At 35.1% G+C, this 24,804-nt stretch overlaps 1 protein-coding gene across 1 annotated transcript in view; it reads left to right on the plus strand.

The window, feature by feature from the left end:
- The window catches only part of LOC150110251 (uncharacterized), a 653,148-nt gene that overhangs the window by 415,809 nt on the left and 212,535 nt on the right, over positions 1-24,804 (plus strand). Inside the window, exon 13 of the mRNA XM_090398596.1 lies at positions 9,016-24,762. Coding sequence (XP_090254722.1) covers positions 9,016-24,762 — 15,747 coding nt within the window. The remainder of the gene's footprint in view (positions 1-9,015; positions 24,763-24,804) is intronic.

The raw sequence follows: 24,804 nt of genomic DNA on the forward strand, positions 1-24,804 counted from the left end.
TGCCTGAATGGTATGTCAGTTCATGTGCTATAAGAAAGTAAACTAGCAGTACCTGTGACGAAGTTGTTTAATCTAAGTCTCAGCTGTGACAAGGTTCTGAGGGAGTGGAAACAGGGTAAAATAGTTTCATTACATAAAGGTGGTTCCAAGACAGATGTAGCAAATTACAGCCCAATTAGTATCTCTAGAGTGGTGGTTAAAGTATTAGAAAAGTTGGTAAAAGGTAAATTCAGGAATAGGTAGATAGGGGTATGATACTCTATAAGGGGACAGAATAGCTTTGTAAAAGGAATGTCCTGCCTCCGGAATTTATTCACATTTTATAATAAGGTGATAGCAGAATTGGATAAAGGAAATGGTAAAACTACGATAATGTGGGACTTTGCTTTGCTAAGGCATTTGACAGAATACCATGTGGAAAATTATTACATAAGTTAGTGCAAATAGGAATATGAGGTTGATGGAATGGATAGGGTTGGCTGATAGATAGACATTAGAGGGAAGTGTATGGTGTAGTGGAATAAAGCAAATGAAGGTAACTGTTGAGTGCTCAAGGATTCTGTAGTAGGACCACTGCTCTTTAATTCGTATATTAATGACATTGCAGAAGATTTCAAGGGTGTTGAATAATTAGTTGTTTGTCGATGATGCAAAACTGGGGAGGGCAATAGTTGATGAAGGTGATATAGATATTTTGCAGGATGACTTAAATAAATTGGCAGTGTGACAAAGGACAATGGTTATCAATTCAATGTTATAAAATGTAAGATAATGCACTTTGGGATGAAAGGGTTACATACTTTATATCATGCTGATGGTACTAGATTACAGTAGATTGATGAGGTTTGGGATCTGGGGTGATGCTGTATAGATATTTGAAATTCAGTGGACATATTGCAAGAGTTGGCAAATAAGCTCAGAAGATTACTTGAATGTTGAAGAACACATTGAAAAGTAAAGATGGAGGAGATTGTTATCCCTCTTTATATGACTATGATTTAGCCGCATGTTGATTGCTGTACACAGATTGGGTCATCTGCATTTCTAGGGGACTGAGCTTATGGCAAGCCTGTGGAATATTCCCTATGAGGACAGATTGAGGGTGTGTGTTTAGGTCTGCAGAGTTGCAGAGGAGAGGGGATATGATAGAAAAGTTACTAAAGGAATTATATAAGATTGACACAAAATAAATTTTTCAAAAAATGGGGAGTAGGGGAAAAATGGAGGTCACACTTGTAAGTTGTCTGAGAGTGTGGTTAGTAAGGGTCTCCCTCGATGAATCTTTTGACTCCATGGAGTACCAGTATAAATAATAATAATAATATTTGACCAGAACTGTTCAAATATGAAGGTATAAAAGTTTTGATCCAGAACTGTTCAACCTTTTGACCTGGCCTAATTCATAATGCAGAGGACTGGGTCAGAAGGTTGAATTCCATATGATTGGAGTAGAACTCCCATAGTTCCTATTTATAAAACAAAGGAAATAAAGCTGAATGTAAGAATTTCAGAGAAATTTCTCTACTAAGTATTCCAGGTATGATTTATGCAAGTGTATTTGAAAAGAGACTGAGAAAAATCGTGAAAGAGAAACTTGGAGAAGAACAAGCTGGATTCAGGCCAAATAGAAGTTGGCAAGATCAGATTTTCACTTTACGACAAATCATGGGAATGTGGAAGGATCTGTACTGAAATTTTTAGATCCATAAAAGACATATGACAAGGTGTCCAGGGAAAACACAACAATTGTATGTTGTAAATGGAACGTTATAAACAGCAATACATAACCTATATTTAAGTTGCATGTCAGCAGTTAGAATTGTAGGAAATACAGGAAGATGTATTGATGTAAAATCAGGGATAATACAATAATGCACATTATCTCCACTCTTATTCATCATCTCTACGGATCGCATATGAACAAAAATGACATTAAACCTGATATTAGAATTGGAGATAATATGACACAGTGACATATCAGTGCAAGTTTCTGAATTCTCTAACTGAACTGAAGCTGTAACATATTTGGCATGAAAATCAACAATTAAAAAAAAGACACCAAAACTGTAAAAATAATCAGGAACATGGAAAACTTGGGCTGCATTCTCAATGGAGAATCTATATTAATATAGACAACAGGATTAAATAAGAAGAAATTAGCTAAAACACTAAACTAGCGGCGTACACAACTGTTCACACCATGTTTGAACAGTGGATCTGAGTGGATCTAAATTATGAATGTAAGAATTTGGTTTAGATATAAAGCACTTGACCAAAGATTAGAGTATACAGATATGAGAGTTCTGAAAAAAATTAAGGACCTTTATAGATGGCATCAATGGCAGAATGATATTAAAAATGAAGACCCTTGGAAGGAACTTGACATTGTTGGCATTAAAGAAAATTTGTGAGCAGGGCCAGTTTAAGGTGTTATGATCACTTAAATTGATTGGGAGAAAAAAGGCCAGCAAAACAGGGGGTTTGATACCAAGATGGCAGGAAAAAGAGCCAAAATTTTCCACTTTGGCGACCACTGATTTAAAATTCAACATACAGGCCACATGCCATGCAAGTATGGTCAACCTTTTATGGGCTGCCAAAAATGCATGTTTGGGCCGCATGCGGCCCACAGGCCACTGGTTGCCGACACCTGGAATAGACTACAAGCAATTATCATAACATCTGCTAAAACCCCCCATCAACAAACAAGAAGAAAGAAAGAAAAAAACCATGGATAATACAAGAAGTAATCAACATTATTGATGAAAGAAGAACATGGAAAGAAATGAAGAAATAGAAAGATTAAGATATAAAACATTGGATAAAAGAATCAAACAGTTATGCAGAAGACTGAAAGAAAACTGGATAAATAGGCAGTACACCAAGATAGAAGAATTACAAAATAGGAACAAAACCAGAGAAGTATTCCTGAAAGTAAAAGAACTTCATGGAAAAGCAAAACATACACAGTCTAATAACATCAAGGACAAAAATGGAAACATAATCATTGATAAGGAAAAGATAACTGGAAGATGGGTGGAGTACTTATCAGATCTCTATGGTGATGATAATGGTTACATTATTATTATTATTATTATTGTTATTATTATTATTATTATTATTATTCAGCCCTCCATGGAGTCAAAAGGCTCTTCGTGGGAGGTCCTTCCCAAGACCATAAAGTCTGTGAAGACTCATTGAGGGGGGAAGTCCCACCCCAAGAAACACAATGTCTATCATACAACTCCTTAAACTCATTGACCGTTGTCGCTCTCACCACGCCATCAGGCAATGCATTCCACGGTTCAACCACCCTCCATGCAAAGAAACCACTCCTCACCCTCTTGGTCACAGTTTCCTTTCGTAACTTCCAGGGATAGCCTCTTGTCATCACTCCTTCCTGCTGTTCAACCAAGCAAAAGAACTCCCCAGTGTCAACCGTGTAACCACCTCTCAACAGTTTAAAAATTTCAATCATATCACTTCTCCTTCTTCTATCCACAAAACTCTGCAGTCCATATTCCCTCAGCCGATCCTCATAACCAAAATTGTACAGTCCCAAAACCATCTTTATCATCTGTCTTTGTACCCTTTCCGCAGTTAATTTATCCCCTTCAAATCCTGGGGACCAAATCTGAGAACAATAGTCTAAGTGTGGTCTGATCAGAGACTTATACAATGGAATGATAACCCTTTTATCTCTGCAGGTCAGTGTCCTTCTCTTAATTGCAACAATCCTCTGTGTTACCTTCACCACCCTTGCAATATGTCCCCTATATTTCAGGTTTCTATCAATCATCAACCCCAGATCTCTTGTCACATCTACTTCCTCCAGTTTTCCTCCTCCCATAGAGTATGCAGCATCCCATCGATGTTTCCCAAACCTCAAGACCTTACATTTTGCTGCATTAAACTGATAAACCCCCATTCATTTGCCCATCTATCTAGCTTATTCAAATCCTCTTGCAGGGCTACCACATCTGCACTATTACTAATAATTCTTCCCAGCTTCACATCATCTGCAAACAACTGAATATCCCCTTGCAATCCATTGGCAATGTCATTGATATAAAGGTTAAACAATATAGATCCTAGTACTGAGCCCTGTGGGACCCCAATTGAAAACCCTCTGCCTCCTTAAAACTGCTCCACCATACACAACTCTCTGATACCTATCAGACAGCCAATCCTGAATCCAGTTGACCAATCTGACATCCAGACCCATTTGCTGCAATTTAAATATCAGCTTATCATGTGGCACCCTGTCAAATGCCTTTGCTAAGTCTAAGAAAACTGCAGTATATGTCTTTCCCTCATCTAATGTTCTTGTAACTTTATTATAAAAGGCTAGCATATTGATAAAACAGGAGCACCCGTTCACAAATCCATGTTGACTCTCACAGATAACATTACCCTCATCTGCCCAATGCTGTATATGGTCCCTCACTACTTTCTCCAAGATCTTACCAACTACTGATGACACACAAACTGGCCTATAATTAGACACTTCCAGTCTGTTACCACCCTTATGCAATGGCACTATCTTACCTTCCTTCCATTCCCTGGGCACCTTTCCCGCAGCCAGACTTTCATTGAACAGCCAGGTTAAAGGCACTGTCAGTTCCCTAGCACATTCTCTCAAAACCCGTGGTGAAATTTGCTAAAACAGGAGCGTTTTAGCAAATACTGACGTACAGAGTACTCAGTATCTGAAACAAACTCTCCTCCTGTACCTCTAAACCTCGAATCTACCCTATCCCTCTAGCATTAAAACTGACTCCACTAGGATGAAATACTCCAATAAAGTGTTCATTGAACAATTCCTGCATGTCTATTCATTTTCCAAGTCAAAATCATATGGTCACTCTCTTCAACTGGTGGGAGAGATGTCATCTCAGTTATTATCAACTCTTCTGATGCTATAACCAAATCCAAAACTCTTCAACCTCTTGTTCCCTCTGTTACATGTTGCCTAAGACATTTGTCCCTCAAGAATTCTAGAAATTCCATTCCCTTATTGCTACATGCATCTTCCTCTCCCCAGTTTATACTACTGTAGTTAAAATCTCTCATAACAATCATTCTTCTTGCACTTGCCAAACTTAACTATCTAAACATCTCGTGGTCCCCATCCTCTGTGCTCCTGGGTCTGTAGCAACACCCCACTAAATATCATGTCTTGCCCATCTCTACCTTACACCATATGCTCTCAAAACAATTTGTTTCACTGCCTTCCAAAGCCTCCACTCTTAGAGGACATAGGTCGTCACTTATCATAAGCAGTACCTCACCACCACACTTTCCCCTCCTATCCTGCTGAAAAACGTGGTACCCAGCGACTTCTATTCCTGTTATTATATCCTCTTCTGTCAACCACGTCTCAGTGATCCCAATAATTTTTGGCCAGGCTGATGCTATCTGCGCCACCAGTTCCTCTCCCTTATTCCGGATACTCCTGGCATTAGTATAAAGCATATAAATGCCATTGTTTTTATACCCAGCATTATCTCCTCTAGATTCCACTGGGCTCAGTGTTACCTGATGTCATCGCCTTTGTTACCATTACCTTCTCCCAAGTATCCATTCCCACAAGAGGCCACCCCTGCTATCATCCTCCCTGGGACACACTGACTTGTTCAAAACAGCAATCTTTCTAGATGCCTACGTCCTTCCTCATTCAAATGTTAGCTGTCTCTCGCATACAATTCCTCTCTTTCCTTATACCTTATACTATCATACCTAGGCAACACGCACACTATTTTTCCTCTCTCTGTCTTCTTCCGTACAGTCTCGAGCAAAGATCTAATATCTCTCACTGCCCGACTTACATTACCGCTCAAGTCATTTGTTCCTACCATCACAATCATCTCATTCACCCTTTCACCTCTCTTAATTGCCATAGCCACCCTTTCTATTGTTCCTCCTGGCAAACACTCCTCACGCATCCTATCTTGAATACCACGGATCATTGAGTTGCCATACATTATACCTCTTACCATTCCCTCTCTCCTATTGTTTCCATTCTCTCCTCTTCTTTCATTCCCATAGGTCTCTCTCATTCCCTCTCATCTACTGCTATTCTCTCTTCTAGCATTCCCATACAGCTCTCTCCTACTATTGTTTCCATTCTCTCCTCTTCTAACACTCCCATACATCTCTCTCATTCCCTCTCTCCTACTGTTTCCATTTTCTCCACTTCTAGCACTTCCATATCCCTCTCTCATTCCATTTCTCCTACTGTTTCCATCCTCTCATCTTCTAGCATTCCCATACCCCTCTCTCATTCCATCTTTCCTACCGTTTCCATTCTCTCCTCTTCTAGCACTTCCATATCCCTCTCTCATTCCGTCTCTCCTACTGTTTCCATCCTCTCGTCTGCTAGCATGATAGATGATTCACAACACCTTAAGTTAAACATAACAACAGATACCACTCTACCGACAAGAAAGGAGATAGAACACATAATTAAGAATCTTTTTAATAATAAATCCCCTGGGCGCAATAATATCCTGGCTGAGCTGCTGAAGGCTTTTGACTGACAATAATAACAATTATTTAATGGAATCCATTCAAGATATCTATAAAACAATAGAATTACCTGAAGTTTTTACAACATCTATCTGCATACCAATTCCAAATAAAAATGATGCACAAAACTGTGAGGATTACAGAACTGTTAGCCTAATATCCCATGCATCCAGAATTATTTTAACTATTGTTAACAAACAAATTGAAAGAGCCTTAATTTGAGTGAGTGAACAAGAGAAAGGCTTCAGAAAAGGAATGGGAACCATTAATGCTATCCTGGAACTAAAAATACTAATAGAAAAATCACTTGAAAGAAATAGGAACATATACATATGCTTCAAAATACTTTCAGAAGGCCTTTGATCAGGTAAAACATAATAAAATGTTCAATATATTAGATAAGTTAGACATAGAAGATCATGTACTTAAGATTATAAAAATGATTTACATCAAACAGAAAATGCAGCTGTTTAACTCTGAGACTTGTGAAGTGAAAATAAAAAGAGGAATTAGACAAGGTCCTTTCACCAAATTTATTTCATATCTATAGTGAGAGTGATGAAAAAGATTGAAAAACAAAAAATATGAATTAGTATCAATGGTATAAAATACAACAATCATAGATATGCTGATAATACCATTTAATAGCAGAAACTATTAATTATTGAAAGAAACTATATATTATTGCCTGAAATAGTGTGAATTCTACAGTTGATTTTCTTGAGTTACAGGATTAAAAACCAGAGTTTCTTAATTAAGAAAAAAAACCTGCTTGCCTGTGCAGCATATTGACTAACTAACTCAGGAACTGGTTGAAGAACGGCTTAGAAAAAGTACCTCTAATCAGTGACTAGAATCAGACTTATAAAATGGGTCTTTCCTCAGGCAACCTATTGCTATGGATGCAAACATCATACCAACAGCACTATATAAACCTAAAATCATAAAAAAATAAAGTTATTCATGTTTGCAGTTAAATAACAAAATAACAGCAAAACATCTATTTTGCCATTAAAGGAATTAAAAATTTTAAATACACGTTATCACTTCAATTAAAACATCAATTAATAATATTAATAATATAGAAACTGTATAATAAAACAAGAATTATTTTAAAAAAATCTAGAGAGTATTTCTTAAATTGCCATTTCCTTTCCTCCAAACAGTTCAGTTACTAATTAGTTTGTATATGCTAGATTTAGGTAGAGAAATTAATTGTTTTTTATTAAAATAATTTTCTATTTCATTTCTGTTAGAAAAGCTATTATTATTATTATTATTATTATTATTATTATTATTATTATGTGATCCCTCCAAGGAGTCCAGAGACTCACCAAGGGAGGGCACTCACCCTACAACTCTCTGTCTCCACCAACCACAACTACCTTCATCATCTACACCAATGCCATCTACTGCTAACCACCATCACTAGTATTTTCACAGACAATCACAAACATCCATGCCCATGGGACAAAGGCATAGCTAGGGAGGGGACAGTCTGCCCCGGGCAGCACTTTGAACTTTTTTGAACTTTTGCAATTAATTCTAAAATACAGTCTTGAGAACTCATTTCCATTGTAATACTACTGTGCATTTTCCTCACAATTGCTGTAAGTATTGCTAGTTGTGAGAGGAGTTTTACTAAATAAAATTGATTAAGAATTACCTACATTACTATGAAATAAACTTTGCCAATGTCATTGATGATTTTGCTAACAGAAAAGCAAGAAAAATAACATTTTAGAATGTTGGAATTAAAGTTTTACTTCGAAAATAAACATAGTGTTTTAATTTATTTCCCTATACGTTGTTTTGACTTTTTGTAGTATTTTTGGTGGGTATTGAGAGGGACAGCAAACTCAGGGACTGCCTGGGTGCAAAAGCTCTAGCTACACCACTGCCATGGCAGGATTCGAACCTGCAGCCTTTTGGCTGGAGAGCGAATATGCTAACCACTCGGCCAACCAGGCTGGCAATTTTTCTAATTTTCTATTTCATTTCTATTAGAAAAGTTATTATTATTACATAACACCTCCAAGAAGTCCAAAGACTTATTGAGGATAGGCAATCTACTCTACAACTCTATTTCCACCATATAATCTGCCAACTACACAGCCTATGCCTCTACTGCCCACTACCACCACCACTAGTATTTTTTGGTCTATAAATTTCGTGTGTACTCATGGCCAATCTGTCTGTATGAGGAATGAAAAACTTGAGTTTCTGGGAGAAAAAACCCTGCTACCTCCATATCAGATAAGCTAACTTACCTTCAATTGAAAAAATCCATGTAAAGATTCCTCTTGTCACAACAAGTATCGAGCTTAAGCCTCTCCCTCCCAGTTGAAGGATACAAAGTGCCATCGTTCTTCCAATTGCGTTACAGAGGTGCTTACATTGCAATACATTTAAGATATTAATTTTACATTAAGATTTAAGTGGAAACTGTGGAATTTATTATTTATTTTTGTATTATTAATTTTACAGATTTTAGAACTGAGTGCAAGGGGAAATTTTGATCAAAAAGACATAGTAGAAGCACTTACAATTAACGAAGGTGATGTTGAATTAGCATATGCAGACCTTTTGTCATTTGATTCTTTGCCTTATTCATTTACAAAATATGAGGATAAAATAGAATATAAAGTATTAGGGAGTAAAAAGGAAAGCAAAAAGCCCTTATTTGAACGTGATCACTCATTAGAAACAGAAGCAACATCAGATATAAGCTTTTCTGAAGAGGAAGTGAAGCAAGAAAAAAAGAAAACATCTGAATTTCTTAATAGACTTTCTGTCCTTCGCAAAGCAAGAAATGAGAGGAGATTAGCCAGAAGTAAAGCAGGAAAAATTTCTGATAATAGTGAAAAAAAGTACAAAAGATTTTATGATAATGCATCCATTTGTACAGATTTGTCTACTTCTGTAAATGTTGAGAAAGATATTCATATAGAATATTCTCCAGATTCAGCAAAACATAAAGAATCCAGGACTTATCTGTCAAAATCACAGGAGGATTTCGAGCTACCAATAAAATCTGATCAAGGCAGTTTTGTTGTGATAGGAAGTGCACCAGCTGTCCTGAAAGAAGATATTTCTTCAAAAGAGTTAGAGCCTTTGAATGAGCAGCTGCATAGACGAGAAAATCAATATGAAATATCTTCATCAGAAATGTCTACTATAAGTGAACCCAAAGAAAATACCAAAACTGATACTCAAACTCAGGTCAGCTCAAAATCTAAATTGCTAGAGTTTTCAACCCAACATTTGGTTGAAGATGATGATGAACTTCCAGAGGATTTAGATGGACATTGGGTTGATTCACAAGGACAGTGGATAGAAGAATATACTGGACACTGGGAGGAAGAGGAAGAAGAGGAAGAAGACACTCATGATCAGTGGATGAGAGTAGAGTATTCTGGCCAGAGAATTACTGAATATGATAACAGGCTTCTAACAAAAAACGAAAATCAGCAGTTGGTGGATGAAAGAATACGAATGGTTGAAGCAAATTTACAAGAAAAATTGGAAGAACCATCATATGTATATCATAAAACAATAAATGCCTTTGAAGAAGTAGCCGATCAGTTTGCTGATGTACAAGTAGAAGAAGAAGAAGAAAAGAATGCAAAATCAAAAGATTCTGAACCAGTTATTCCTGAATTATATAACTATCCAAAACAAAAATCCAACAAAATAGAAATTCTGGAAAATGACTTGCCCCAAAATATAAGCAATGTGCATGATTTATCTTCTAGTTTAGTGAAAGATGAACATGGTTTGTTATTAAAGAATTCATATGAAGTATCAGAGAAAGATACATATGAAGTTAAACAAACTCTAATCAATAATAATACAACAGAAGACAATTTGAATATAGTAGATGATGTGAAAGAACAGTGGACAAAAATTGATTACCATGATTTATGTCCTGAATCACAAGAAATGGAAACAGCATCAGATGCATTTCTTCAAGATGTGACAGAAGCTCAACTAGAAACTGTAAAGATTTCTGAAGAGGAGGCTTTACCATATGTAGTGCCAATCAAAGAAAAACTGACAGCAGAGATTATTCTTGAATCCCAAGTTGATGAAAAAGAATGGATTAAACTGGAATCACATAATGAATGGATTCAAGTAGACAAGGAAGGAAACATTATTGAAGAACCCTTTGTTGAAAAATATTTAACTGATACACTTGATATGTCAAAGGAAAACCTTCCAGCTGCACAGTTTAATAATGAAAGTGGCAATGTTATTGAAGAAACCATTAGTAAAGGAAAATTAAATTCTGATAATCTTGAGAAGAATAAAGATATCACAGCAGAGCAAATGGATAGTATAGGTAGCATAACTGAAACATGTCTTGTAGATAATTCTATTATATTTAAAGAACATATAAAGAAAAATGAAAATATTGAAATAATGGAACAAGCTAAATGTCAGCCATTGGTGTCATCACAAGAATTAAGTATATCAGAAATTGCTCATCAGAAAATTCCAGAACTGAATCAACAAGATGGAGTGTCATTTCTTGATAACATGTGTGATGCACAGGAATATTCCTTGACACTTGAAGTTAATAATGAAAGTAACATGATTAGGGAATTTAATATGAAAAAATCAGTCACAGTTGAAAATCTTGAAAAGAAGCATGAAGATGGTGAATTAGCAGATCCATCCAAATCCCAGCTGTCAGTTTCAGCACTTATTCAACAGGAACTTTTAGAACAGAATCAAGTTGTCGTGTTTGATGATAATTTTAATAAGTTGTACAAGAAAGAGGATGATTTTACAGCACTACAGGTTGGTGATGAAGGCAGCATGATTGTTGACTCTTCACTAAACAAATCAACCACAAATGAAGATCTTGAAAAGAAAGATGAAAGTATTAAATCACTAGAAACAGCTAAAATTCAACCATCAATTTCAACACATATTCAAGAGCATGTTCTAGAACAGAATCAACAAATTTTAACAGATGATGTGACTTCTCATGACCTTTACAAAAAAAGGGAAAATATTACACCACCACCACAGGCTGTTACTGAGGATAGTATGACTGGAGAATCTCATGAAGACATTAAGATATCAGATACAAATGAACCCCTGGCTTCATCAGCATTGATTCACGAGGACATTCAAGAGTCCAATCAACAAGTTACAATGCCAACACCACCACCACGAAATAAAGCAAAAGTTCCACCAATTTTTCCCCCACCAAGAACCAGAAGATCATTTGATCGTGGACATATGCAAATAAGTGAGTTAGATGTACATTTGCAGAATTTGAAAGCAGAGGAAGAATTGCCAAATCAGGAACTTGCGTTTTCAGTGGAAGAAATAAAATCTTCAGAAGTTCAGCTTTCCTCAGTTCAAGAATTAGACATGGCAAATATTTCAAATTCTGAAACAAATTCAGAAAGCCAACTACTATCTGAACAGAAATCCATTCAAGTTGCTCCAACTGAAGCTCTGAAGAATTCTGATGCAGTAGAAAATATCACATTGTATTCAGATAGCAAGTCATTTTTACTAACGGAACAATCTGGGACAACATCTGTGCTATCATTAGAAGAAAAAGTTGAAACAAAGAATGAAACTGCGTTATCAGTGGAAAAGAATTCTAAAATGGAGACTATGAAGCAGACAGAACTTTCCTTGTCATCTTTTGGAATTACTCCTGACATAACTGATGAAGATTCATCTAATCTCCCAGTTGAAATGTCAAAGCAAGAATGTGAATATGTTGATAAACCAGAAATTATAGACAAAATAATAACTCAAACAGCATCAGAATATAATGCAGCGATTCCAACTAAATGTCAGACAGTAGCAGTAGTCACTAAAGGAGATGATAATTTTATATTGCAAACATTGTCCTCATATCCAGTTGTTGGCATAACAACTGATGAAGAATTAAATGTCTCTGAAGCTTTGACTTTAACAGAGCAAGAGAAACTATTACCAGATTCAACATGTGTGACTAACACATATGATAGCAAATATGATATTTTACAATCAACTCTTATTCCTGAAGAATCACAAGCAGATAAAGTACAAATCCTTACATTACCCTCAGAATCTTTAGAAAAACTTCCAAATGAAGAATTAGATGTAGTTTCTGAAAGTGTGTCCATAACAACAGTTGGCATAACAACTGATGAAGAATTAAATGTCTCTGAAGCTTTGACTTTAACAGAGCAAGAGAAACTATTACCAGATTCAACATGTGTGACTAACACATATGATAGCAAATATGATATTTTACAATCAACTCTTATTCCTGAAGAATCACAAGCAGATAAAGTACAAATCCTTACATTACCCTCAGAATCTTTAGAAAAACTTCCAAATGAAGAATTAGATGTAGTTTCTGAAAGTGTGTCCATAAACAAAATCAATTTAACTGAAGAAACAACTGACAATGTTATACATGCAGAACCATCATTCAAAGATACTTCGATACTAGATAAAGAAAGAGAAAAAGTAGTAAATGCAATATCAGAATTAGCAGATAAAAAGGATAGTGAATTAGATATTTCAGCACTTCTGCATAAAGAAAATGAAACTGAATCTTTTAATCAGACAGTTCAACAGGAACAAGAAAGTGAATTAATGCTGACTGAAGATACGTTGTCATCAGCTGCAGAATACTTCTTTGGACGTTATAAAGAGGTAACATATCCTAGAAGAGGCAAGAAAAGTTTTCCAAGAAGTCAAAGAACACAACCAAAGCCTGTTCCCACACCATCTCCTGTGAAGTCTGAGGAGAGACAGAAAACAGCTGAACAAATTAAAAGTGAACTGGTTACAGAAGTTGCAGAATCTTCTCCCATAAAAGAAGAGCACACTGTAAAAGAAGAAACATCAGCTATTGCTCTACCAGAACCTTTACAAGAAGACACTGAGGAGCAGTTATCATCTATAGCTGACTACTTTTTTGGACCTTATAAAGAAGTATCAATGATGTTAAAAGCCCAAAAAAAAAGTAAGCAGAAGAAAATCATTACCAAGCAAAAATCTCAACAGCAGGTGTCAACAAAACCTTTAAAGCCTGTTATTAATAAAGATCAAGAAAACAGTTATCCAGATAAAACTGAGGTATTAGAATCAAAGCTAGATGAGGTGACTGCTCTGAAAATGGAAGAAAAGGTCATAAAAGTGACCTCATTATCTGAAGGATGTTCACTAACGGAAGGAACAGTATTTCAGGAGCCAGGGAGTCTAGTTGAAGAAACCATTAAAAGTGGTAAGGACACCGTAATCACAGAGCAAGACACAGTGCATTTGGATTTAGTATTAAATACTAAAATCTCTGAAGAATGTTCACCAACAGAAGGAGCAGTATGTCAGGACATGGAGAGTCTAACTGAAGAAACCATTAAAAGTAGCAAGGATATAGAACAAGACTTAATGCATTTGGATTTAGCATTAAATACCAAAAACTTTGATACCGATGAAAAGAGAATGGAGGGGCAGTTAGAGGTGCCGCATTCCAAATCACCTGACATAGACCAAGCATTCGATGTTAAATCAGAATTAGATTATAGGCAGTCAGCTGTGCAAAGTTTCACAGAAATGAGCATGACAAACAAGATTGGAGAACAGCAAACATTGCATTCTGCATCACCTGAAGCATCTGAAACAGTTGATATAATTCCACAAATGCAAATCTCTCATCAGACTGAATCATCCTCATTTGATTTATCAGAAAAAGAGTGTATTAGCTCAGCAGCTGAATATTTTTATGGTCAGTATGATGTTACTTATCCAAAACGGGCTAAAAAAAAAAACATTCTCCCAACTGTAGCTTCCAAAAGAATAAGTAAGTCTTCACAGGTTGAAGCTGCACTTGAACCAGAATATGTGCTTAAGAATGAAAAAAAAACATCTGAACAGAAGGAATATTCATCACCACAACCCTCCTTAGAAGATTCGTTTAAAAAGTCATCAGATTTAATGATAGTAAATGAAGAAACTGTTAAAAAAATTCCCCTATACCCAGAACAGCAACAAATATTATCAGCAAAAGTTAATGAAACTAATTCTCAAGATCTAAAAAAAATGGAACCAGAAGATATGAAAGAATATGAGAAAATACACAGTATACCTGAAAATTATTCCAATGATATACAGATTTCAAAGGCACAAAAAGAAACAAGCCAAGATGAAATACCTATCCCAGATGCATCAGCAGCAGAATTTTTTTTTAGTCAGTATGGTGAATATACACCATCTCTTTCTTTAGATTATTTAGATTTCCCTGATCAAGATTCCAAAATGTCAGAAAATACTTCAGATAGTTATGGAGTGTGTAGAATGCATGAAGTTACTTTGGACAGTTGTCAGGATCTAAAATCATCAGAAGCTTCTTCAGACTGTTGTCAAGATCTCACAGTGTCAGAAGTTACTTTGGACATTTGTCAGGATTTCAAAATGTCAGAGATTACTTTAGACAATTGTGTAGAGGCCAAAATGTCTGAAGTTATTTCTGACATTTATCAAGATTATAAAATATCAGAAGTTATTTCAAACATTGAGCAAGATCTCAAAATGTTAGAGGTTACTCCAGGGAGTTCTCAGGAACACAAAATGTCTGAAATAACTTCATGCCTTTGTCAGGATGTTAAGCTTGAAATGTTTCAAGAAGAACTAATGAAGGACAACATTTCAGTGTCCAGGAATACAGCAGAAAAAAAAGTAAAGGATCAAAGTAATCATGAAGTTTCTTTTCCTCATTTATCTGAAAGTAATCTATATGAAAAATATTCTGATATCCCTTATACTGAAGAAGTAAACTATGATTTAAAAATATCTGAAGCCATTAGTACTCCTTTAGAAATTTTATGTAAAGAAGAAGAAAGTGAATTATCTTCAGAATCCATTACTCCCAAGCATAATTTTCCAAAAGAATCTTTTCTGAATACTGTTCAACCTGATGCATCTCCTTCTCTTCCTTCTCATACACCAGATACTGAAATCGCAAATGTAGAAGAATATATTCCATCTATAATAGGTCACTTTTATGAAGAGTTTATTGAAAGAGTTTACCCCAAGCAATATGTGTCTAATAATCTTAAAATAGTTACTAATGAGAAATCTTTTAATGTTCTGACAGAAAATCATTTACCAGAAGATTCTACAAGAGAACATGGTGTAAATATAAATTGTTATAAAACAGAACAAGAAGAAACACTAGAAATGTTTTATGAAACTTGTGAAAATAATGTTGAGAAACCTTGTACCGACAAAACAGGAACTAGAGAAGACATTCAAATGGCACATTTGATTGAAGAAAAGGAGGAGACAGTAGATTTTTTAGATGCAACTGAATCGATTTTAGAACAGTATATTAAACCTGTAGAAGAACAAATGCAGCCAACACTAGCAATGAAAAATGCATTCACATTTTCTCAAGAAGATATGAAAACCACAGAAGCCAGAGGTACTGAAGAAGCAGCTTTAACTGCAGTAACATTATCTGCACCTTATATAAATGAGGATAATATACAGCCATTGCCTAACCAACTAGAATTAGATGACCTGAAATATGTTAATTATTCTGATCATCAAAAGGAAGTGGAACTGCAAGACACAAAATCATGTGATGCACCAAGCAACAAAAAACCACTTCAAAATGAATTAGTAAGTAAGCAAGGAGAAGTATTTCCAACTGAAAATCATGAAAACCATGTTTTGCAGAAATCATCCACTGACAAAACAGATCCAGATTCTTTTATTCAGAATACAGATTTAGAAAACCACTCAATCACCTCAAGATTTCATGATTCTTTTATGCATTTAGGTGAAACCTCTGAAAGAGCACATGCTCAGTATTTGAATCAAAACAAAGAGAGAGATTCATTTGATGATGATCCAGAAATATGGAGTGATGCATATTCCCATAACAATCAGTCAGAACAAACCACAAAACTGGATCTATCAGAATTAAAATCACATGAAAATGAGAGAATTTCTTCTTCATCCTTGAATTCAAAAGAGCACAACAGTGATGACACAGTTCTTTATATAAATAAAGATGATATAAATAAACAAGTCACTGACAGCTTAATACATCATTCAGCTAAAGGAGATGATGATCAGTGGTATGAAACAGATTCTACAGCAACCAAAATGTCAATGCAAGTGCCAAAGTCTGATTTAAGTACAAACAAATATGCTCCATTTTTGGTTGAAGAAAGTGAAATAAATGAACAGATTGCACTGTATACTGAAGAAGATTATGATATTCAATTGGAAAGTTTGGAGTACCTTGAAGAAGAAAAAACTGACTTATCTCTTCAGCCTACTGATTTCTCTGAATGCCAACTATCTTTTCTTACTCAAAGATGGAAAGATGGCACTATTAGTGATTATGATGAACATGAACAGATAAAAATTTCTGCCTCATCATGTGGGGATCAAATTGCAGGTACCAAGGAATCAAACACTGTGGCAACCCTAATTATGCAAGAGAAATTAACACAGCCAAAAACAGTAGAGGGAACAAAAGCAAGTGAACCAATATTGAGAAAAATAGAAGTGTTTCAGCAATCTGTGCAATTAAGTTGCATTGAGCCAGAAGAATCAATAAAGCATTCTGTGCAAATGAATGATAATGAACCTAAAATGACAGATTTGCTTGAAACTATACAGGAATGTGAATACGTGCCATCTCTGAGTTTATCACTACAGGAACTTGTTGAACAGGAGAGAGAAACCGATAATAGTGTTCAGAATACAGTTACAGAATTTGGTTTGGCTTTGTCATTTTCCTCTACTGAAGACTACAAAATGCAGAATGAATTACTAACAAGTAGTGAGAAACAACTTGCTTCTGTGGCTAATTCAGAATCTGAAGAATATAGTACAATGACTATGCAAGAAGTAGAAGAGACTAAAACAGAGTTTTTGGATGTAGATAAAGATTCAAAACCTTCAGAATATGAGAATAAACCAACAACCTTATCTTCAAAAGAAACCAACAAGAATAATATAAACAACATAGTTGATGATTCAGAATCTAGACAAGTATCATCAATTTCTTATGGAGATGAAGAGAAAGTATCATTGAAGAAAAGTAAAATTAAAGAATTCTGTTCATTAGAAACATCCCAGAACTATGAGGAATGTGAGATTCTCATAGCTTCAGCAGCATCAGAAGACATAACACACACCAAGACTATTTTGACTAAAGATAAAGAATCAAAAACTCCCCAAGAATATGAATTTGCTACTTCAGTATCAGAACAATCAGACAAAGAAATTTTATTGTCCACTAAAACTATTTTGAATAAGGAAACAAAATATAAATTAGAAACTTCATCTGAAGCCTCTCTGACAGGTGAAGAATGCAACATAGAAACAACTACAATACAACTACAAGCATTGCTGGAAGAGAAAACAAATACTCTGAATGAAGACAGCAAACTAAAATTAAAACCTTTATCATTATCTCCAACATCAATTCCTGCTCACACTTTAACAGATTATGAAAAATCTTGTACTAATCAGGAATATGAACTCACTTCTGAATATGGGAGCAGAACTGTGGAGGTTTGTGCTGTTAATGAATCTGCCAGTTTTGAGATGAAAGAAATGTCACATTCTGTAATAACTGAGGGAAAACAAAACGAAAACGATATTTCTAATTATTTGGAATTAAGAAGACCAATTCCAGAAGGGCAGGTACTATTCTTTCAAAAAAGACGCAGTGTAGATTCACAGAGTGTCTCTTCATCAGAAACAGATGAAGAAGAAGAAAATCAGCCAACAATAGAATTCTTTTATCCATATTCAGGAACAGCAATGGAAGGTGATATTTTTTACCAGAGTTCTGATCAAAGCTCCGGATTAGGTTCTCTTTCACTAAATGTCAGTGAAGAGAAGTCACAAATTGTAAATTTTATGCAGAATATAAAGGATAATTTATCTGAATTAACTGTACCTTCAGATGACAGTGGAGATATTACACCAGTTGCTGAACCTCGGCTGGCTTCTCCTGAATATATGTATGATAAATGGATGGAAGCTTTTTACCACAGAAGACTTACAGATTCTTCCTTGAGTGAATGCAGTTTTCATTCTGCAGAAGAAAACAATGAAGATCATTGGAAAGATGCAACTTCTCATTTGCATTCAGAAACTGAATCTGATGATCATTGGACTGATGTAAAATCTCATACTTGTTTGTCTGAAAATGAATCAGAAGAATATTGGACAGATGTGCCATCACACATCAGTTCTTCAGAAAGTGAATCTGAAGAAAACTGGGTTGATATAGATTCTCATGTAAAATCATCTAAATCTAGCTCAGCTATCAATTCTGTTGAATGTATAGACAATTTAGATAATAAAATTAAATATGAAAAACAATTAGAGAATAGTTCATCAAAAGCTGATGTAACAATTTCTGTGTCACGAGATATACAGTCAGCAAAGATATCTGCATCAGAATCAGTGTTATCCTCATCAGAAAAAATACAAGATTCAATTCTTTCTTTTTCTGCTGCTTCTTCATCCCAGATAGTACCAGAACCTGACTCTGTAATAGTGACAGTAGTGAATGAAGAAGAATTTAATGAAGTCCTTTTAAGTAAAACATCGCAAACTGAAAGTGAACTTTCAGTGAAGACTTTATCCTCAGTGGTCACTCCAGATATTCAAGGACCAGATCAAAAATTCCTTTTGCAGCAAAAAGAGCAAAGTGAACCTGAAAGTGTATCTATAGAATGTAAGAAAAAAAGGGAGACTCTACAAGAGCATGACATCTTTACAGCTGCTGAAATATCATCATCTCTGTGGGATGAAAAAGATACATTACCTTTAAATGAATTACAGAAGCTTCAGACAACTCCTACAATTCTAACAAAAGTTCAAGATCAGAAAGAACTAGTTGAATCTGTTACTAAGCAGGTAACATGCACATTTACTTTGCATCCTACTAATGATCCAGAGACAGTTAAAATTCCTGTTGCCTTATTACATGAAGACCAAGATGAAATGAAGGTTTCATTCACAACAAAATTGTCAAAATCTTCAATTACTCCATCTACTGAGGAGGCATTGACAGAGAAGGAACAGGAAGTAACTACTAGTACTATACCATTTAGACAAGAAGAGAACTTGTTATGCACACAAAAGCAGGAAGATGAAAGTGAACCTTCTGCAATCATTTTAACAAAAGAAAAACAAGTTCAAGAAGCTCCAGGAATTCCATTTGAGCATGAAATAAAGAAAAGCCCATCCATAATGTTTTCTGAATCTGAAGCAGGAACATTGTCTCTCATGTCTTTATCTATCATGCAGCAGGGGAAAGAAAGTATTCAAGAAGAAGAAGAATCTAAGTTATCTTTTATTAGTTCAGCTACTCTTGAAGGGCATGAAGCCATTCCACTTACTGAGAGTGCATCTGTGGGTGAAGAGAAGGAGATAATGTCTTTTGTAAATGAATTCTCAGTGCAGAAATCCAAAGTGCCATGTACTCAAGACCAGAAATCAGGTCTTACCACTGTGCTACCTCTTCAAAAGCAATTAACAAATTCAGAACAAAAATCAGTAAAAGTTACCCATGTTTCCTCTACACATGAACCAGGAACATCTTCTAATATAATATCATCAATAAATGAGCCAAACATCTTTGTGGAAACTACACATAACAAAGAGGAACCAAATTTTCCTGATATAATATCATCTGCACAGACAGATGAATTAGTTGCATTTGATGAAACCATCCCATCCAGTCAAGAATCACAGTTAATAATACCAGACATTTCATTAAAAAAACAACAAATAGCTATAAAAAGTGAAGAGATACCATATAATCAAGAGTTAAAGATTTCTGATGTAATATCTTCCACACTAAATCAAGAATCAATGGCATTTGATGCCATATCTTCTATACAAGACCCACAGTTAACAAATCTTAATATCTCATTAAAACTGAATCAAAATAAAAAACAAGTAACAGATGACCAACAGGCAGTATCTGGTTACCAAGAGCAAGATATTGCTGAAACAGTATCTTCAATACTGAATCAGGAATTGGTGTCATTTGATACAACTATTCTACCGATGCATTCATCACAATCAATGATCTCTGCCATTTCTTTAGAACAGAAACAGGCAGTGATGATGGAGCAAGAGGAAGAACTGTATTCACTTCCTGAAGAGAAGAAAATAGAACAAGAGAAACAAGAAGCAATAAACAATTCTAATACTATATCCCATTTAAGTGAACAGGAAGAAATAAGTATTTTTCCACTGAAAATGCAAGATTATCCAAATAGTACATCTACTCAAGTACCGATAGAAGAGGTTAAGAAAGATGGTCTTGCGCCTTCACCAGTTCAAGAGCAACTGGAATTAGGAATATCCTCTGTTAGTGAATCTAATCAGAAATTCAATGTTCCTGGCTGCATACAAGAACAGCAACTAATGCCAATACCAGCAGTGCCTGAACAAGAGTTGAAGTCTATTATAACAGCTACACCGTCTCATGATATGATAGTACTTTCAGAAAAGCAAGACACAGTTGCTTCAAATTCATCATCTTTGGCAGATATCTATCCAAAGATAAATTGTACTGCCATCAGAGAGAAGGAGTTATCCAAATCTTTTAATCAGAAACATAGTAATGGAGTAATGTCTGAATCTTTAAAATATATGGAATCAACTGAGGATATAGTAACTGCAATATCTCTAGAGGAACAAGAATCCACAAAATTTTTAATTAATAGAATAGGACCAGCAGTGCCAAAAGAGAGTTTGCATTTGCTAGAATCCAAATCAACTACAACAGAACAAGAAGAATTAATCCCAGCTTCTGTTGATATTATGCCAAGTAATTCGTTTGAATTTATGGATGCCTTAAAGGATAGAAAAGAAATAATAGACATTGAAGAACTTACTGAACATGCAGCACCAATGAATGATAAAACAAAATCTGCTTCCAATGTGGAAAAAAAAGAAGAAAATAATATAACTTCATCAACAGAAATCACAAATGACCAAACAGTAAGCACACTTGCAGATGCAGTGGTCCTGCAGAAAGGACAACTAAACATCAATTTAGCAGTGCCCTCACAATTAGAGCAGTCAGACAAGACAGATACTTCTCCAGGACAGCATCAATTTGAACTGAAATATATGTCATCCTTACAGAAATTGTCTATGACAGATAACCAAACTTTGATTACAGTAAATCTCACTGAAGAGGAAGGTGTAAATACTTCCTGTTCACAAACTGTGAATTCAGGATCTGATCGACTTGATTCGGTTATGACATCTGATCAAAAATATGTAACAGCTGATATAAAATCAGAATCTGATGGATCTGATTCAGTTATGGCATCTGATCAAAAATATGTAACAGCTGATATGAAATCAGGATCTGATTCGGTTGTGGCATCTGATCAAAAATATGTAATAGCTGATGTAGCAGTTATAAACAAAACAAAAAGTACACAGTTTATAGATGTTTCGAAGCCAGATTCTGAGTCTGGCTTTGGAACATCACATTCAAGCAGTGTGCAAGAAGAAAAGCTAAAAACTGAATCCTGTAAAGATGCTGAAGAAACCAAATTTACAAAGCAGGAAGAGTTATCAGTGACAGAAGCAGTTCCCAGTGTGACTGTGGAAATTATAAGTCAGACAGTAAAAGTAGATGCAAATACTGCAGCCATAGATAGTAAACAGAAAATGCCTGTTAAAATTAAATTAACTTCAGAAGAAATAGAATTAAAAGCATCAGGAAAGAGTCCACTTGTTGTGCAAAATCTAGAAATGGTATCAGGTGACTTAACTCAGAAGGCATCTACGGAAGTTGTTCCTTCTGCATTAATAACAGAAGCACAGGAAATGCCGAATATTGGGTCATCGTGGGAACAACAGCAAGTATATACCAAAATGCGAGATAATTCCTTACAGGAGAATAAATTGTTGCCATCAGTAAAGCATGATAATAAAGAAGTAATTCTTCCACAAGAGAGGGTTCAGAAAAATATGTCATTGAGATTAGATCAACAAGTTGAAGAAGAATACCTGGATATATCTATAAAACAAAAAAAACATTCCAATTTAGACGTTATTATATCAAAACAAGAAAAAAAGGATAAATCACTTCCTGAATGCATTTCTGATAACATTCCAACATCAGTTAAAGGCTTTTCTTTAAACAATTTAGAAAACCAAGATCCATCTCTAACTGATGTCAAAGGTAATCTGATAACGGACAATCATTACTGCAAAACTGATTATACAAAGTCTCTGATAGCTGGAAAAGAAAGTAAAGAACAGTATGTACATGACATATCATCTGTAGGTCCTCATTCAAATAATGATAATTGGAGAGACAATGAATTGCATGCTCAATCACCCGAACATGAATCTGAAGACCATTGGACTGATGTTGTGTCTTATTCCTCTCACAGTGAATCTGAATCCGATGATCGCTGGGCTGATGTAGATTCCTATATACACTCTGAAAGAGAATCTAGTGATCACTTTATTGATACACATGGAGAGTTATACTCAAGAAGTGAAATAGAACATCACTGGTCTGAGGTAGATTCCTTAATATACACAAGAAGGGATTCAGATCATTGGGATGATGCTGAATCTGAATTATATACAACTGATTTAGAATATGAAGAATTACATGACTTGGATGCCAATATATATTTAACTGAGACTGATCCTGGATATTGGAGAAATATGTATCCAGCTAATGAAATACAAGACGAATTGTTAACAAATGAATATTCAAATCAATATGCTGTTGATACAGATGGTAATATATATTTGATAGATGAAGAACATGGCTCTCATACAGACTCATTAGAAGAAGAAGAAGAAGAAGAAGATAAAGAATATGAAGATGGAGAATGTGAAATAGAAGAAGAGGGAGATGGAAAAGATTATGAAAGTGGAGAATGTGAAATGGAAGAAGAAGAAGAAGGGGAAGAAGACGGAGAATATTATGAGGAGGGAGCAGAAGATGAAGAAGATTATGAAGATGGGGAATATGATATGGAAGAGGAGGAGGATGAGGAAGAAGATCAACTAGAAGGGATAGATCAGAATGAGCAGGATTTGGAAGAAATTATTGAAAATGTAAGTACTAAAATAAATGAAGAACAATACGAAGATCAGTGTGTCAAGGAGATACAAGATATGACTACTGGACAACATAGTCTTGAAAAGCATCAGAATTCTGCAGCTAATTCAAAAATTGTCAGTAGTGATACATTATTATCAGAAACTGAGAATACTGATCACAAGAGAAAAAGTTCAAAAATCATTAGTGACTGCAAAACAGTTTTAGTTTCTTCGGAAGAAAATTATCATGAGGTAAGTACCAAAGCAATTGATATGTATAAGAAAAAGTTAGCTAAAGGAAATTCTCAAATAGAAACCAGTGAAATTGTAGAGATAAATGACTATCAAAAGCAAATAAAACAGGATAGCCAGGAATTGAAGTATAGTGAGAATTACTTATCATCTAAATCTCATGAAAAGGAAACAGAAGTAGTTGAAACTACCACGTTTCAGCCATCAGAATCAGGTTCTTTTTGCCATTCAAAGGAAGAAAATCTACAATTTCCACATATTAATCAGGATCCCCCTGTCTTGCCTCCAAAGAAATTGCTAAAACATAGTGAAAATGTCACACACGATATTCGAAATAACAGTGAAGTACAGTTAACAGAAAAGACCCCTTTAACATTCAGCCAAGAAGCCTATGAGGTTTCCCCACCTTTACTGCCTCCAAAAAAACCATCAGTACCAATCAAATATGTTAGAGGAGATCCTAAAGTTAATGAAGCCTCATCAGTTGCAGATATTCATTTACAGTCATCATTATCCACAGACAACAAACAAACTAAGAATCTTAGTTCTGATTTTCATAAAAATTCTTCCCATTTATCGCCTTCAAAGAGGCAGCTAGAGGTAACAACAGATTACAATAAGCATGTTGAAGAGCATAGTGAAGAATCTTCTGATGTTTCTTCATCTATACCTCTGCTACCTGTTAAAAGAAAATATTCATCATTTTCAACTGAACACAGCAAAGAACATCACACAGAATTTTTTGATGTGGAAAATAAAGATGTCAAGGAATTCCAGAAAACAGAAAATATTGGTATAGAAGGTCATCATACCATAAAAAATTCTCAAGAAACAGTGCATATGATCGCTTCTGTAAGATCTGACAGAAAGCGCACTTCTTTAGAGGTTTGTATTAATTTTTTGAAATTAGTTATAAGTTCTTTCTTT

Source organism: Typopeltis vanoorti, chromosome 1, assembly GCF_054136105.1.
Source record: "Typopeltis vanoorti isolate ZY-2024b chromosome 1, IOZ_Tvanoo_1.0, whole genome shotgun sequence".
Lineage (NCBI taxonomy): Eukaryota > Metazoa > Arthropoda > Arachnida > Uropygi > Thelyphonidae > Typopeltis > Typopeltis vanoorti.